General features: G+C 38.1%; 1 protein-coding gene across 5 annotated transcripts in view; it reads left to right on the plus strand.

Annotated features, from left to right (window-relative positions):
* Positions 1-16,284, plus strand: part of ADD1 (adducin 1 (alpha)) — a 33,110-nt gene extending 16,826 nt beyond the window's left edge. For 2 of the 5 annotated variants that reach the window (XM_010000260.1, XM_010000262.1), the window contains exons 11-14: positions 1,601-1,690; positions 8,550-8,706; positions 10,817-10,912; positions 15,579-16,284. In XM_010000260.1, coding sequence (XP_009998562.1) covers positions 1,601-1,690; positions 8,550-8,706; positions 10,817-10,912; positions 15,579-15,931 — 696 coding nt within the window. In that variant the 3' untranslated portion in view covers positions 15,932-16,284. Of the gene's footprint in view, positions 1-1,600; positions 1,691-2,560; positions 2,654-8,549; positions 8,707-10,816; positions 10,913-11,631; positions 11,667-15,578 lie in introns of those variants that run through there. The other 3 variants (XM_010000263.1, XM_010000265.1, XM_010000264.1) reach the window with 2 other exon arrangements.
* Positions 16,285-18,127: the final 1,843 nt, after the last annotated feature.

Here is an 18,127-nt window from a genome sequence, read left to right on the forward strand (position 1 = left end):
AGACTCTCATTGTCTTACGTTTTGTTACTGTCAGACCAGTTGCTGGATACTTGTGAAACAGCCACCAATGAGTTTATGGTAATAATTCTGTTCCCTGAGATCACAGTTATACATTAGTGACTTGTTTTCCTGTTTTGCTTTCACCAGTTGAAATTGTGGCCTCAACAAGGAAATCTGTGGATCTCTTCTCCATATTAGATTTATTATGTTATAATATGCTGTGTTTGTTGTGGATTTTTTTTTTAACCTTTGAAACTGCATATAAATATTTTTAAAATTATGTAGCTGTTAATTTTCCAGTCTTTGAATTTCAAATCTTCTTGTCTCCAATCTACCCACAGGAAAGCATTGGATGTACTGGGGCTTTTTCACTTTATTTCTTTTAAAGTATAAAATCTGCACTGGTATCTTGTTAATACTTAAGTTTTTCTTGATTGTTTTGGTACTTCTCACTGATGGCTGAATGGAATATGGGAGTTATAGGGAAGTCTGTGTGCAGGGTACTGGCAGGAATACAGATTTGTTCTAAAATAATTTATATCAGGTTGACAGAGCTTTTGCTTTTTCTATGTGCTTCTCAGCTCTGTAAAATAATAATCACTTGAAATGAGAAGTCTGGTACAATTGACAGGCAGTTTCTTGGTGTCTGAAACACAAATATTGTTTTACTAAAAACTGGAATGAAGTGACTAAGAGGAGAGAAGTAAAACTTCAAACTTTTTGCTTTCCTGATGAGGGTGGTAAACTAGAAACAAGTGCAGATGATGCAGGATCCTCATACGTTCTGAAATGCCAAGTATTAATAACAGTTTGTGTTCTTATAGTTGTACGCAAGTATTTTTATATAAATTGAATGTCCTGTTTAGTTGTAAAGTAGATTTCTGGATCTCTGTTTTTCTTCATTAATCTTGGAACAAGAACCAGAGTAGTTCAGAAATAATTTTTGAGTCAGTTGTTACGAATTCTTTACCCTGTGGGATATCTAATTTAAATCAATAAAACCTAGATTTAAAGATCCAGTTTCTGCTCCCATTTCTCTATGGAAAAAACTGGGAGGTATTTAGGATGCAACAAAAGGGATGTGTTTGAATACTTCAGAGTGTCAGTTTATGCATAGAAAAATAATAATATGCCCTTTTGAGAATATGGTCCTGATTAAATGCAAAACCGAATGGTGGGCAGTGTTTTACAGTAAGTTCTGTAGGAAGATGATATTGTGGTTCAGTATCAGTGACTAGTGGCAGAAACCTGTAAATTACTGGTCATGCACAATAGAATTATAAAAATACTACCTCTGCTTCCCTTCTTCACAAACTGGAGTTGTCTTGTTACCTGATCTGTGGAGTTTTACCATGAGCCAGTAGTAAAAAACGAAGGACAGTACTTACCATGGTACTTAAAACCTGAATTCTGAGAAATGTGAGGAAACAGGTGGGAACCTGAGCACAGATTTCCAAGTGGTGTTTATAAGCACCGTTTTATTAGATGAGTAGGGACTTAGCGCTCAGCAGTAGCTGCAGGTTTACTTTTCCAAAGACAAAACCATGGTTGATGTTTCTCTGTTGTTCATGTGCCTGTATTTTACTGCTTTCCTTGACAGATCCGAGAGCAAAACTTACAAGATATTAAAACCGCAGGCCCTCAGTCGCAGGTTCTTTCTGGGGTAGTTGTGGACAGGAGTCTCGTACAGGTGAGAGTATAAAATGCTAAAAACTATTAGCTTGAAGTTAATATGTGGTATCCTCTTCTTTCACCTAATATATCCCTATAAAATTATTCTTTAATTGGCAGAGAGTAACTGTTTATAAGGTAAGTCTTAGAGGTAACACCATTGTCTTTGCGAGAGTGCTCAGGGTCAGAAATTTAAGAGGCTTCAGCAGTGTAGCCCAAGCATGTCTGGAGGATGCTTCTTGGTTTGATTTTTTTTGTTTGTTTGTTTGTTTTTTGCTGAATGTAATGCATGAAATGCAGAAGGCTTATTTATATGGGTTAGTTTCTTGTTCAAGACTAGTTGGGCTTTGTGACAACTTTTTCTTTGTTTTCCAAGTCTGTGTATCTTGAAATATTGATAATGGGCACAGCAGGCTCACTATGGGGCAGCAGAGTCGTGTGTTAGATGTGTTTTATCATTGCTTCATAATACTTCATTTTAAGAGCAATGTGGAAAAAAGCTATTGTACCTCAATAATCCTTAAAAGCAGGATATCTGGATAAACAAAAGACTTCATCTATGAATCATAGCTCAAAGTAAAAGAAGAGTTAGAGCTATACAGTTAGACTGTATAGCTGAATGACTTTAAAGCTCTGTAGAGCAGAGTGCTTTAACTGCCCCAGGTTAGTATTTTCTGATCTACTTAAAAAAGTTCAGTGAGTCTTACCATGACCATGGCATTATTCATGTTGGGTGTCAAATCGGCTGCATGTCAACACATTGTCATTTGCAATTTTATCTACCAGTTACTGTTTCCTTTGCATGTTTTTAGCAAGCATCATAATGCTTTTGGTTGATGTTGTAAAGCCTGGGCTCGGTTTGCTCTGTTTACTCAATTTACTGTTGCAGGATGCTCCCCTCTCAGACTGTACGGAATCTATTGAAGGGCTCGATCTCACAGAGCAGGCCTTTAGTCCCGCTAAATCTCTCTCTGTTAGAAAGGTACTGCCCTGTCATACTGCTCTAAATACTGTTGTTCACCCTTCCTTTTACCTCCTTCTTACCCTGATCTCTTCCCTTTGTTAGCTAATTATCTGGCTAGAAAAGGAAAAAAAAAAAAGATGGATCTCCAAATTATGTCTGCTCAAATACATAAGCAGTTGCTTTACCCTGATAAAGTATCTTGTAAGTTTTTTGATCTTTTTCTTTGTCTGTAGAAGCTGGTGAAGAAACACATTTGATGTTAAGGTGCTGATTAGGTTCTTCGTATAAGCGGCTTTCTTTGTGCATGCTGTTAGTGTCAAATTAGAGTAATTTGAGATCCATTTTGAGTGATGTTAAAACCTGGTTACATCAGTGTAATTCCGAAGATATCCACATGTTCAGAGCATGTCAGACTGACAAACACTTGTCAACTTTTGATCCTATATTGCTGGATGTCTTGTTTCCATAAAAATTCCTGTGGTTATCTACAAGATTTGCTGGGCAAAGCCCCATGATTCCAAAATCAAACAAGTAATCATGCTTGTGCTTACGTAATACACTTTAAATGCAGAATGAATTCAAGGGATGTGTCTGTGGTTGGGGTGACGGGTCCTTTGAGACTGAGTAAACAGGAACAGTTTGCACATTGTTTCCAACCTGCCCTTAGCTGTGTTTCTTTCCCAGGTTTTGAGGGAGTTTCTTAGAGGTGATATAACATGGAAGCACAGTCTGTAAATAAGCATCAGTGTCGCTTCTGCTCCTGTATTTTATCTAAAAGATTCTTAAATTTTGGTTTAGGTCATACACAACATCTCATTATCAGAATAGCTTTCCTATAAAAAAACAGAATATTTTAATTACATTATCTCATGAATTTACAAATCTCATGAATTTATCACACTTTCTAGTGTAATGAGCCAGTTTGCATTATAGATAGTTGTATCTTAATGAGAATTTAATAATGATGTTTTGCAGATTACAATTTGGCTTATCCATATTCTGAAAGGAAAAATAATAAAATACTGTTTCCAGATTTAAGATGAAAAATAAAACAAAGCCACATTTTTCCAGGCAGTGCATGCCTTCTATTCTCTGCTTAGGAATACCTTTAAAGCAATAAATTATTTTTATATCCATTGGTTATCACAGCACTGGCCGTTTCTTTCATCAGTGATGTGCAAGATACCTTTCAGGTGTTATTTTTGAATAATGGCATAATCTTTCTATAAAAGTACTCAAATATTTTACTTGTGTGTTTTTGGTGATAGCGAGGAGCCAACAAAAGGTCTCTTGGTGTATGATTTTGCCTAGTAATATAATGTTAGGGTAGTTAATAATAGTTAATAATACTAATAATGTTAGTAGTAGGTTCATATTAGGGTAGATGTCCAAATGGTAGGCTTCCTTGTTGTGTTGTTATGAAAGTGCCTTCCTCCTGAAATATTGTGTAAGATTGTATTAGTGTTAATTATAGCAGTAGAGGCCTCTATTGCATAGTATTTATTATCTTAATATGGATTGTGACCTGAATGCTTAATAATTACTTGTTGGGGAAAACAAAAACAAACAAAACCCCAAAACCGTTAAAAAAAAACTGGGGAAAATTAAAAACAACACAAAAATCCCAAGGAACCAAGCACCACCAATAAAAGAAGATTGACCAGAGAAACTTTCTAGAAAGATGATGCCAAAAATCAGTTGTGTATTGGCGAATGAAAGAGGCATGAGCAGTCTTACAATGGCCATAGAAAGCTCACATGAAGCTTTGAATGAAAGTTTGAAGAGGACATGTACATCAAGGACTAAAAAGAATTTTAGGTACCAGATAATTGCAAGTTTCTCACTTGACAAATTCTTAGACTCTCAGTAATGGTTAAAGTACAAAGTTCCATCTGATTGCAGTAGCAAAAGGCATTATGCTTTCAGTTAAAGTTGAGATTTCTATCAAATACTAATGCACGCTATTTTGGAGGATAAAAATCCTGTTTGTGTACAATATGCATGTAATGCTTTGAGTCCTCTGTGCCTATGGCTGCAGTGGTGAATACTCCATTTTGCCTTGTCACTTGCTTTGTCCATGTTCTGAGAAATCCTGGCTGTGTTGCAACACAAGCTCCTTGTGCATCCTGTAATTTTTTTCATGTTAGAGACTCAGTTAACCAAGCTTCTGCTACTGTCTTAGCTGAATGACAGGGAATGTTGGTTATTGTTACCAATGACCATTCTGCCATCTATTTTTTTAAAAAAGTAAGATCATGAATTTTCAGGAATTTAAGTAAAAGGGGAATCGCCCATTTTGTGTCTTTCCCTTTAGAATGGAATCTCTGTGGCTTGTTCTTCATGAAGAGCCTTTCAGTTCTGCCCCACAGCTGGCACTGTGTTTTAGTGGCAATTTCCACGCAGTACTTTCAGAGTTGTTGTTTTGTTTTGTTTTATAAAGGCACTGCATTAATCCCAGATTGTGTTAAGAGTGATTGTTAATTTCAAACAATTAGTATGAACGTACTATTTGATTGGGAGAAAATGAGAATGTCCCTGAGAATGGCATGTATAAGGTGCCATTTTTGCTCATACCTCTCCCTGAGAACAAGATTAAATGCTTGCCTGTTAGCTGATGGTCACCTCATAGCAGTTTTGAATTCTTCTCTGAAGGCAAGATTTGGTGGAGAAGTTGCAAAATTACTTGATAATCTAAAATTTCCTTGAAGGATATGTGAGGTCCTAGTGCAGTATGAAGGTATGTTGTGTATCAGTAGCTATAAATGACTCTTTCTTTGTTGGAGCTTTGTGGGAGAGTATGTTCAGGAGTGAAGATGTATTCTGTTTGTGAATTCCATATCCATTATTTCTTAAAGTGGAGAAAATGCTGTTGATATGCAGTGAAACATCAAATAGTCATCAAAATGATACTAGAATCTTCATCAAGATAATATTAGTATTAGCATAATCCCAATGAAATCACTAAAACATCAGTTTTTTTGCATGTCAGGGTGCCAGTCTTTTATATGGGAATTTATTCCCTCTACAGGCTCGCTAATACTGGAAGCAACTGCTGATCAATTTCTTTGTTTAATTTTTCTTAACATTTATAAGGAATATCCAAGTGGCATGGGTAGGTTAATAACTCTGCAAAGTCCAGTCTGTTTTCATGTCACATTTACTAGAGTAAAATATGCCCTGTACTGACTTTTTAGTCCTTTAGACTAGTTTTCTTTCTGTTCCATGTTACTCTCTATTCACACTGTGCTGTGTATTTTTACTTGAATTCTTGGAAGGCTCCTCTGTGGCCTATTCTGTAAAGAAATGCATCTCTACTTCTTTGCTTTGTGCATGTTTTAGAGTAATTATGTTGCAGAACTTACTTACATATGGCTATAATTTATTTTCCCCCATAGAATCAGTCCCTCTACCCTTAATTTTCCCCTTAAATTTTCAGTAGTGGCCTTTGAACTGCTTCCATATTATTGATACTGAGCAAAACTGGATGTGTTAATCTGGAAACAGCTTTTAGCAGATCAGAAGTTTGCCTTTGTGGCCTCTTGTGTCATTTTTCTTCTTTTACAGTCCAAAAATATACAAATGTTTTTCAAATACATAATCTGCTTCCTGCCATCGCTAATGATCTTTTGCAATGTTACTTCTTTGAGTTTAAAGCTACACGGCTGGCACAGATACTGTTGGCATTGACTGGGGTGTGTGTTTTATCTCTGGTTTTGGGAAAGATGATAAGCTGGATGCACTGCTTGTATTCCCAGTAGTTAACACAGGTGCTCTCTTGGGGAAGATAACACCTGATGCCAGTGCCCTTGTCATCTTACTGCAAGCTGCATGTCTTGCTATTTATCATTATGCAAGAGTAGGTGTTCAGGAAAATTTTGTTTCATGTCAAAGTTGTTCTACCCAGTCACTGTGGATTTAACTTGCAGACAAGATTAAAAGATTCTTAAACGTTCCAGGAATTCCAGTGTGCATTGAATGTCTTGTTCCTCTGTTGACTTTTGTAATCCCAGGAAACTCTAGCAACTCTGCCTGAGATCAGTGCTTTACAAGCCCCTGCTACTTACTGCTGAGTTGCAGATAAAACTACGAAGAGTGGGCAGAGAGAGAGAGGGAAAAACAAAATTGTCATGGGCACCAGTTTTCTGCCATCGTTAAAAACTGGGACCTGTAGTTTTGGGGGTGTTTTATGTGATTTTTACAAAACAATCAGTATTTGTTCAAAGTTAGATGGTTTTGTGACCCTTTTTTTGCATTATCCTTGCAAGAAAAGCTTTGAATAGCAAATTGGAGGTTTTCTGGTATTAAAACCTCTGGTGCTTAGCAGAAATAGCTGAGAAAGGCTTTTGACATTTTACTGACATTCTGCATCTGAGACGAGAGTTCCTCTTGTTTTTTGGAGAAATGGAGGCGACCTGTGATGTTTTAGAGATGTTTCTGTCCTGCAGTTCTCTTCAGGACCTTAGTGGAAACTTCTTGTGACACTGTATGTTCTGCAGTACTTCTGGCTGGTGTTTCCTTCCTGAAGAGCAGCATATTTCTAACCACCAGCTGTTCTTACCTCCCTGGATTGCTCAGATTTCCTGAGATCTCTCATGAGGCTTTCAGAGATATCTGACTGCTCTTGTTCTCATTCCATCTAGACATTTTTATCTGTCACCTTTTTGGTGCTGACAACTTGTCCAAAGCAGCTCTTAGCATCCAGAATAGTATTCTGTCTAATTCATCTTAAGTTTTACAGTAAGATCTCATGCTTGTCCATCAAGTGTGGACATGGAGTGGAAAGTTTTGTCTCTTTGTGTGGGTGCTATTTATTTTTGAACTGTGTTTAATGCTTTCTTTTAAATATTGATACAAATAACATCTGAATACGCAGATGACTTGGGCCAATCAATAACCCATACTTATTTGGTAGTGGAATTGAAATACCTCTTTTCAATGATGAAGACAATTCAGGTATCACAGTGACATGAGGCACAGATCATCAGTCATTTCCAAACTAGTGTCAGCAGAGTTCTGTAGACCTAATGAAAAAACACTAATGCTTGAACAAGTCATTTGAAAAATATAGCCCTTATCCAGGCAAGCATCTTCCCTATCCAAGACTAATGGCTTAAGTCTCTACTATATTATTAGAGAAGAAAAAGTAACAACCTTCACATTAGAGAATCTGTGATGCAGCTGCTTTTGTCCATCAGAACTTACTGTACTTAGAACTGCTAATGTTTATTTTGTGTAACTTCTTACCTGGCTTGTATGACAAAATTTTAGATATAAATACACGAACTTCTTTAAGATTGCAATTAACATTAGTTACTGAAACTTGCTTGTAATAAACCGTTAACCTGGTGTACACAGAAGACATACAAGATGGCCTTTTACTATACCATCTGTTAGAGGGGATGTAGTAGCTACTTGAAATGGCTTTTTCCCTTATTACAAAAAAACAAAAACTAACCACAAACAAACCACAAACAAAAATGTGGTTATGAGCTGAGTCCTGTGAACTTCTACAGATACTCTGTGCCCAGATTGCCATGCAGTTGGGTTGGTATCCTGTCTCTTTTGTGGGGAGAAAAAGAAACTTGATGCTCTTTGACATCAGATGTAATTCAGCTGGACTGTTTGGCTGCTGTTTGATTACTGCTTAACGGTGGATATTCCCTGGTGGAAACACTGATGTGTCTGTAAGAGTAATTAATGAGACCTGTTTTCTCCTTTTATATTAACCTGCTGTTGATCAATTTTTTCTTTTAAAAAAAACCGTAATAGATTCTCTTTTTAAATCTAAAAGAAAACAAATTAATATTTCTTGGATTATCTTTTTGTTTCTGGTTGCTTTGTAGCCTCTGTACTTTTCAGTATTCTGCAGGTTACTGCTCAATTGCGGATGTGTATCTTCATTTTCTTTTGTCAGGGAGAACTGGTGACTGCATCAAAGGCAATAATTGAGAAAGAGTATCAGCCAAAAGTCATAGTGAGCACAACAGGACCAAATCCCTTCAATAAACTCACTGATCGGGAGCTGGAAGAATATCGCAAAGAAGTAGAAAGGAAGCAGAAGGGACCAGAAGGTTGGTTTCTGTGTGTGTGTTCTGCAATAGACTATAATCACAGCAAGTTCATTACTAATTGGAAGGTGAGTTAGGAAGGTGGGTTACCTGCAAAAGCTGTGGGTAACTTGCTCAGCTTTTGTGTATTTTAGATTTTCCAGTGTGAATTAGAAATTCAAAAAGCACAATTGGAAATAAAATGCGATCTAAGTGCTAATTGAGTATTCTGTAAAATGTGTGGATCTTATTTGAAGAATTATCCTAGTACACAAACTGGGGTGTTTAGTATCACCACTTACTGCTGCTACTAGGAAGTTGAAAGCTTGAAACTTAAGTTAAAAAAAACAACTTAGGTACTGCAAAGTATTGCAGATAGTTCTGCTCTGTTTCCTTTAGTGGTATAGAGATAGTCTGGGATGAGAGAAGAGTGTTGTTTTTTAGCAGCAAGCCCACAGTTTTCTAATTCTCTAAAAATTGTGGATTTGAGAAATATGTTGAATGGGGAAGATGCAGAACAACATTTGGCTGCTAACTGGAAATGGCACACTTTGGGAACTGCCCCACAAGAGACTTTCTGGATCACTGTAGATTTATAAGCAAATTGTGTTGTAGAAAGAGATCATTACTGCATCGGAAGCTGTTTCCCTGTGTTACTCAGGTATACTTCCAAGGGATGATACTTACAATGCTCATCTGTTACTAGGTTTTGAATTTGAATCATGCAGGAACCAGAAGTGCCTTTTTTTTCTTTTTTTTTTTTTTCTTTTCTTTTTTTTTTTTTCTTTTTTTTTTTTTTTTCAGTGTGTGTTCCCTGCTTCTGCTTTTGTATAAGACAATGTAGGAGCCATTTTAGATTCTGTGTGTTCAGTGGGTGAAGTATTGGACTGTGTGGGTGGGAGACTGCTGTTATGCCTGTGTAACTGCATACATTTATTCTCTCAGTAACGTTGCTACATCCTTCTTAGATAAGATATCAAAATGTGGAGAGACTGTGTTACTGAGACAGACACCAGCTGGGGGACAGAGTACATTGCTTAGAAATCAGACCATCAGTGAGCAAAATACGTCAGATAAAAAATCTCTGGATTTGAAAGGCAGATCAAAAACCTTTCAAGGAACAGATACGAAGACTTCACAGGATCGTGACATATCATCACTGTCTAAATCTTTAGATAACACTCAGTTTGCTGCTGCGTGGGTTTCTTGTCAGACCACACAGCAAATTGCCACACATCTTAACCAAGAGGAGCCAGATGGGCAGACGTCCTCCCATAAGGAATTTCATACCGCAGTGATCAAAGCCTTGAGGTCCAATCCTGACCTTTTGGCTGAGGCCTCAGGTATTACTGATGTGGTACAGTTGGGTTTGCAATCTAAGGAACAACCTCTTTACACCGTTGGGAGATTCTGTCAGCTGACTCTTATCTGTGGGACTGATTACACTTCTAATTGTCTAGGTGAACTGTATGGAACAATGTTTTAATGCTGTTCCTGATAGATGGTGTACTCTATTAATGGTTTCCTTTGGATTTAGGGCTATTTAAACCTGGAAACAAGGGGGATGCTCCTTACTAATAACAAATACACAAACCACCATGAAATCTGTTTTGAATAATTTAATTACTGCATGTTTCTTTGATTTCTTTGATTATCTGTTCAGTTTTCTTTGGGGATGCAATTTTGTTTAGTGCATTTCAACAGTACAAAACCAGCAAAAGAGCACTCACTATCTTGTGTAGGTCTGATACCATATCCCTCCCCTAACCCCATATTCATTTGTATCTTCCTTGTGATTTTTCCTCACAAGTTTTCTTCAGACCATGTGATAAACCAATTCATAAACAATTACATCATTCATGCCATCTTAGGAAAACAAACAAACTAACCAAAAACCACCACAGAGTCAACTGTGACTTCAACAATTTTGTTAATATCAAGCCATTACTTGATTTTCTTTTGCTTGTTTTGGTATTATTTAATACCCTGGCACAATTTTGAATCAGAAAAGTTAATTTATAAGATTACCTATCACAAGACATATCTCTTTATATGGAGCAAAAAAAGGATACTTTTGTTTTCTCACATGCAGAAAGGTTTTGTTGGCCTGGTTAATTGCTCTTTGCATCTGCAGAGCCCTCAGAGGATGGAAGGCCACAGAAAGAGAGAAGTCCCCCTGACCACCCTTCTGCTCGCACTCCTCCCAGTACGCCCATTAAACTAGAGGAAGGTATGTTCTGGTCTAGGGGCCAGGGGGGGCAGTAACTGCATGACAGTGTATGAACTAGTATCTAATAAAGGTAAACTATTTATTGTATCTTATTTTTATACTACCTAAAATATATCCCACCAAACTATGAGTGTAACAGGAGTTCTGTTTACAATAATAAAGAAGTGTGCATTGATATGTAGACAAATTTTCATCTTGTCAGAATTGCCTGGCCATCTCTTAGTGTTTCTCAACTGATTTACCCTTTTGTACATTTTCTGTGAGAAAGAACTGCTCTTATGAAATGAAAGAGGTCTGATGGTGAACCAGACACAAATTTAGATGCTTTGGTAAATCTTCACTGATTGCACATTTCTTAAACATTATTGTACTTGGATTACACCTCAGTAAATCTTTTTTCCAACTCAATTTGAATCGAAGTATCATTGGTCACCTTATGTAGTATTTTTAACTAAAATGAGAGCAGGGCTGCTAAAGTCTCCCATTTCCTCAAAAAAAAGATAACTTTGAACAGGTGTAATCTAATTTTTTTGTCTTGTTTCCTTTACCTTGTACATTGATTATATCACTTGTCTGTTAGTCTTCCATTCACTACTTCACCTCATTCTGTTTTCTATAAGAATGGTTGCAACCATTCTTCTGACTTAACACAATGGCTGTGATGAATGCATAGATTCTCTACTTGTGCTTTTTTCTTCTTGTGGCTGCGTTACAAACAGGAGATGGATATGCTAAAGAGTACCTGTTGCCATAGTAAGTATCATTCCATACTCTGACCTGCTTATGTGCTTTGCTTCACTCTGGCATCTTTGTTTACTATGGGTTTTTTTTGTTGGGTTTGCTTTTTTTGATTTTAAAGCAGTCTTTTTCAGTTGAGACACTGATTTCTTTAGTTCTTGATTTCATTAAATGCTAGGTAGTTGCAGATATTATGTTAAAATGCACTCCCCCTTTGGAAGTGACTGTCGAAGTTACATCATGTGTTTCCATATCTGTGTGTCTGATTCCTTGGTTTAAAAATGAATAGTCTGAAGTTGTCTGTCCAGATACAGCTGAAACAGGTCAGGGAGTTTGCTGCTACCCACACCACTTGGACCTGGAAGTTCCTAATCTATTCCAGTGCAGAAGTGTTACCACTGACATTGATGTAAACTTACTCAGCAGACTTCTGTACAGAAGTGGATATGGAACTACTCCTGTGTTATATATGTCAGCTGTAGTGAAATTCCAATTCCAACCAAGAAATAGCAGCAACTTCTACAGCTGTTTCAGCTAGATCTGCAGGGCTACCTCAGATTATACTTTAAAGTAAAAAGGATGTTTGGCCCCTTCTGTTTGTATGTCCTGTTATATCCAGAAGTCAGCGTGTTTGTCACAGGTACAGAAGTCAAACTGTGTTGTAGACAACAGTGATGTTACCAATAAAGTTCTACAACCTAAAAATTCTTTTAAGCTGAGAACTATGTTCTGCTAACTTCTAGTTGCATAAGTTTTCCAGGACAAACATACAAAGCTTCTTTTAGAGAGTAACTGGAAGTTTATGCCATGACAACTTTGGTTGGCAGAAGTTCTGTTGAGTGACAATGTTTCATGTATACAAACACTTAACTTTATTTTCCTTGTATTGTTTCTATTGAAGTGCAGCTGGAAGTCAGAAAAGTGTTTTGTGTTAACTCAGTTATAACCTAGTTTGTATGTTTGTCCACATCTTTGTGTTGAAAAAAAGCCATAAACTTTTATTTTCATAAATAATGTGAACTGTAAACACAGAGCAGTCTTAGTTACTGTTCAGACTTTTATGTCACAGTATGTGTAAAAGGAGAGCATGGAGGTAGGCACAGTTATTCTAAAAAACTGAAGAAATGTTGAGTTCTTCAACCATAAGTAGGTTTTGCAGCAAGTTACATTTTTAAACCTTCCTAGTCAGGTTACTGAAATCCATCCAGTAGAACAGCAAGGTGTGTGCTTGCTTTATCGAATGTGGAATTTGTAAATCTCCCACATTCTGCCCCTGTACTTGGCACTGGTGCGGCCACACCTCAAGTACTGTGTTCAGTAGGAAAAGTTTCTTTAGTGAAAGAGTGGTCAAGGATTGGAACAGGCTGCCCTGGGAGTGGTGGACTGTCCCTGGAGGTGTTAAAAATATGTGTCTATGTGGCACTTTGGGAGATGGTCTAGGAGGTGTGGTGGTGTTGGGTTGATGATTGGACTTGATGACCTTAGAGGTCTTTTCCAACCTGAATGATTCTGTTATTCTATTCTGTGATTCTATAAGATGTTGCCCTTAGCAAGCTACCTACATGGATGTTTGCTTGATTCTGGCATGTGTATTGTTCAGTAAAGATGATGGTAATTTGACAAAGTGGGAAGGACAGCAGCCCTGGATTAATGAGTTATAGAACTGTTCATATTGATCCAATGCTTAGGCCAACTGGCAAATGATGTTTGAATGCCTGGAGCTTCCTATTCTTTCATTTTAAGAATCTCTCATCCTTTTTAAAAAACTTTAAAACTTTATTTTAAAAAGATAAAATAAAACTGACTGACGATCTAGTATGGTGCCTGTCACATAAATTGGGCCAGTTAATGCATAGAGAAGGGACCTACAGTGGTCATCTAGTCCCAGCTGCCTGAGCACTTCAGGGATGACCAACAGTTAAAGCATGTTAAGGGCATTGTTAATGTTCAGGGCATTGTCCACATGTCTCTTAAACACTGATGAGCTTAGGGCTCAACCACCTCTCTGGGAAGCCTGTTCCACGGTTTAACCACCCTCTTAGTAAAGAAATGCCTCCTAATGTCCAGTCCAGACCGCCCCTATCACAGCTTTGAATCACTCCCATGAGTCCTATCACTAGATAACAGGGAAGAGAGACCAGCAATACTTTCAGTTGATTCCTTGAAAGCAGGATGGAATCCAGTGTAGTGGTGAAGAGTTGTAGATGATACTTCTCATAAATGTGTGTCTCATGCACATAAGGGTTAAACTACAGCTTCAGGAGACAGCTTATAATGTACAGTTTCTTTCTCTTTTCTACTCTGTTTTAAATCCTGCTTGCACTATAACTTTTAAACTGCTAACTTGTGCATTCTGAGTGTTTGACACTGAATGCTAGTGTGTTTTGACTGTTTAACCTAATAGAAGTTCATAGTGCTCAATGCAAAATATGCTGGGTTTTCTAGTAGGTAAGTATTCATGGAACCATGGTTTGGGTTGGAAGGCACCTTAAGGATCATCTAGTTCCAACCTCCTTGCCATGGGCAGGGACACATCCCACTAGATCAGGTTGCTCAGAGCCCCATCCAACCAGGCTTTGAAAGCTTCCAGGGACTTCCACAATTTCCCAGGGCAACCTGTGCCGGTGTCTCACCACCGTCATAGTGAAGAATTTATTCCTCATATCTAACCTAGATCTCCCCTCTTCTAGTTTAAAGCCATTGTCCTTTGTCTGATCACTACATGCCCTTATATAAGAGGGCATTTGCAGAACATAAATCCTCTAAAAATATTAGAGGATTATTAATCCCATCTGGCAGAATTAAGAACAACACTCATCATTTCCATAGGAAAAATGGGAAAGTATCGGGTATCTTCTGTAAATGCTTGTGAAGATCTTCAGTCTTTGCAAATAAAAATGTAGAAGATTTAAAAGGGGGAAAAATAGTTGCCTTTCTTCTGTGCCTTACAATGAGTATGGCCTGGATTTTGTTCTAAATTCCTCCTTATGTAACATCAGTGATGATGTATCTGAGACATCTAATGAGATACTTTTGGCTACAGAGCAGTGATGAACTTTGCAGGCAACTTTCAAAAGTGCTCGTTGGTAAATCTATATGCACGAAGAGGAGCTTTAAAATGAACATCTCTAAAGCATAGTGGTGAAAGAGGAAAATGTTACCATGGAGGGAGCACTGGTAAAGTTTACCTTTTGACAGAAAGTTATCACTAGTTTTTTGATGTTCCATTATACAAGGGTGAGTTTTGTTAATTATTACATGCATTTAAAAAACAAAGCAAGCTGTATTGCTTAACCTGCTGAGCTCATTTAAGTTGATAAACTACATGGATTTTACTTCTGGGAATCCATAACATATATGCTTATCTCGCAAAAGAAGTGAAGCCTTTGTGATAGGAAATCATGTTCTGAAGCAACATCTGTTAGATCTCATGGAAGAATGTTAGGAAAATCCAAGCATTGTGATTAAAAATTGGCAAGCCAACCGTTTAGAAATCAACGGATTTGCATATATCCCACCAAAAGAAAAAAGAATCAAGATACAGAATTTGATGACACTCTCTTCAATGCCAATGAAAACTGTAGGTTTAGTTCCTGCTTACTGTACTGACCTCTCTCATGTTGCTTGCAAATGTTATGAATAAAACATGAGAGAAGTCTCAACAGTTGCTTTCTTGCTGGATCTCACCCACGCGATGGAATTCAGCTTTATCTGGCCTGAGCTAAGAAGCTTAAAAACAAACAGAACTATTGCATATCTGGTGTCTGTGCTCAAAAGCTGAAGGAGAACAGTCCTATTACAAAGGCTTTTATGCAAAGTAAATCTATTAATTTTTTTCTAGAGAGCTCTCAGCATCACCTTGCTTGGCTTCCTCCATTCCAGGGACACTTTTGTAAACTAACTGTGTCGTTGTCTGTCCGCCCACTAGAGACACGGCAGGACCAGACGTACAGAGATGACAGTGACGCTGCAACTTTCAAGCAAACCCTCCCAGATCTCACCCCTGATGAGCCTTCAGAAGCACTCGGCTTCCCTCCCTTAGGGAAGGAGGAAGGGAGATGTGATGAAGTTGTTCCCAAAAGCCAAACGCAATCACCTGCAGTGGAAAATAAGGAACCCCAGTCTCAACCTGCTGAAGAGCCAGTAACACCAACAGCTGAGGAGGGGACGGCAGCTGATGCAGGTAGTGATGAATCTCCAGGCAAGTCCCCATCAAAAAAGAAAAAGAAGTTTCGCACTCCTTCCTTCCTGAAGAAGAGCAAAAAGAAGAGTGACTCCTAAAGGCCAAACACACTGCAGAAACACTGTCATATTTTAAAATTCAGTAACCACTAGAATGTACCAGATCGTACTGAGTGTTTTGTCTTATTACGTAAACGAATGCAGCAAGTAATCCAACCAGCCCCTCAAGTTATGGCTTAATTGTTTAAAGTTATAACCAGAAACTAATGTCCAAAAAGGTGCTAATCTGGTGTTTTCAGCAGCTACCACAGATCTGATCCCTACTTTGTAATCAAATGCCAATCACTTCCACATGGAAGGCATTGAATCACTATTATTTAAAGCCTGCAACTGCTTTACGAAAGAATACAGAAAAAATCACCGTGAAAAATAAACCACACATTGCTTACCAACAGAAGTGTTCTTTTTCCATATTCTGTTTCAAGTCACAACTAAATTTTCTTAAATAATTGGCTTTTAGAGAGGATGCTTTTGCAGTGGTGATTTCAAGGGGGATGTGTTCTTGAACTGACAGGTAAACTTCTACAAGCTTGTGGTTACCGGTCATGTTTTGGTCAAGCTTTGAGGCTATCCATTCCTTCCTCTCTTTCTCCCCTCTGACTGTTGTAACAAATTGAAGGTGTTTTTCACTTTGTTTTACTTTATAACTGGCACTTGAAATCATTTTTGATGTCTAGAACTGAAATAACTGTGGTGTGTTCTGCTCATGTTGTGTGTTGAAAGAGCCCAGTCTTTTTTTCTAGTGAATACAGTTGAAGGGAAACTTGCCTTTCCATCTCCCCTCCCTGTGGATCAGTCAGTTGGTAATTGGGCTGGTAGAAAACGTTAAAAAGTAACTGTATTAAAAGTATTTCACAGGTTTTCCAGCTGGTGGTGTGAAGCACGGGCAGTTTGGGTGTTTGCATAGGGTTTTTGCACCCTCTTAAAAATCCCTTGGGTGCACACGCACACCTGTTGCATACAAACCCTAATGGCAGCCTCTGTGTTTGCTTCTTCCTGTGATAAAAATGTAAATGCATTACACTGAATATGGTAACCTTCTTAATATTACTTTTTTTCACTTACAAAAGCTGGCGTTTCTTTAGTATTTTTTGTTGTTGTTGCCAGCAGTGAAGTTCAGCACTCCCATGTAACCTTTCAGGTGTATTTCCACAGTTTGCTGTGTTTGTTTAATATGTCGCATGGTAAAGAAAATCACTTTCACCACTGAGTTCACTATTTCCCAGTTACTGCCATGCTTCTGTCTGTCACTAATCGTACCAGTAGTTGAAGATCAGATAGGTGAAGCTTGCAGGAATTCTCCAGAAACTGTGTCGTTACCCCAGGCAAAAGCTGGGAAGGCTGGAAACCCTGTCTGGGTTCTGGAATTGGTGTTTCCAGTGTCAACAGCAGGAAACGCTGACAACCCCTGTGCAGGAGAGGGAAACACACTGAGTCACAGTAGGTGTCTGTAACAACACAGAACATGGATGAAACCTTTTAGGACAATATTAAACATTGCAATTGGTAGAAGAGCAGAAAACTAATGCCTTACATTGATGCAGCAGAAAGCAGCAAGGGAGAGGTGGGCTGAGCAGTCGGGCGCAGTGAGAGATGAGCAGGGCCTGTGTTAGGCTGGGAGGTGTTGACATCTTGGGCTGGTATTGGGAAGCAGCTGACAGAAGGAGAGCTGTGAGGCTTGGGATGAGGAGAGAGGTTTGGAGGTGGTAAGTGTTGCCAGGAGAGATGTGAGGTCACCTGTTGCAGAGGGGTAGAGGCAGGGTGGGACAGGCAGCCGCAGAGCGCTGCACACCTTCAGGCAGGACTGCATGGCACGAATGGCTTTCAGCTTGTACTTTAACCTTGTATGTCCTCTGCACACTAGGAAGCAAACAATACTTATTTTGCTAAATTGTGTTTTATTGCAGGGTCATAATTAAATGACTAATTGCTATATGTTTCAGTTCTTTAATGGAGTCCCTCCATTTATCTTGACCACATATGCAATGACTCCTAATTTCTAATTTTGTAGTTTGTTCTTTTAACTCTTTGTATTACAATATGAAATGTAGTCATGTATGGTATGGTTACACACTTTGGGGCAGAATAAAGTCCTGTATTTTTCTTTCTTTCTTGTATCATTAAGTTCTACTCACAAATAAAAACTCTAAAAAAAAAAAAAAAAAAGGCATTTTCCTGCTCTGCTTTCAAAGCTTACACAGTTTTATTCTATAGCTGTAGCCTGTTGCATTGAAT

This window comes from Chaetura pelagica, unplaced genomic scaffold, assembly GCF_000747805.2.
Source record: "Chaetura pelagica isolate M959 unplaced genomic scaffold, ChaPel_1.0 scaffold116, whole genome shotgun sequence".
Lineage (NCBI taxonomy): Eukaryota > Metazoa > Chordata > Aves > Apodiformes > Apodidae > Chaetura > Chaetura pelagica.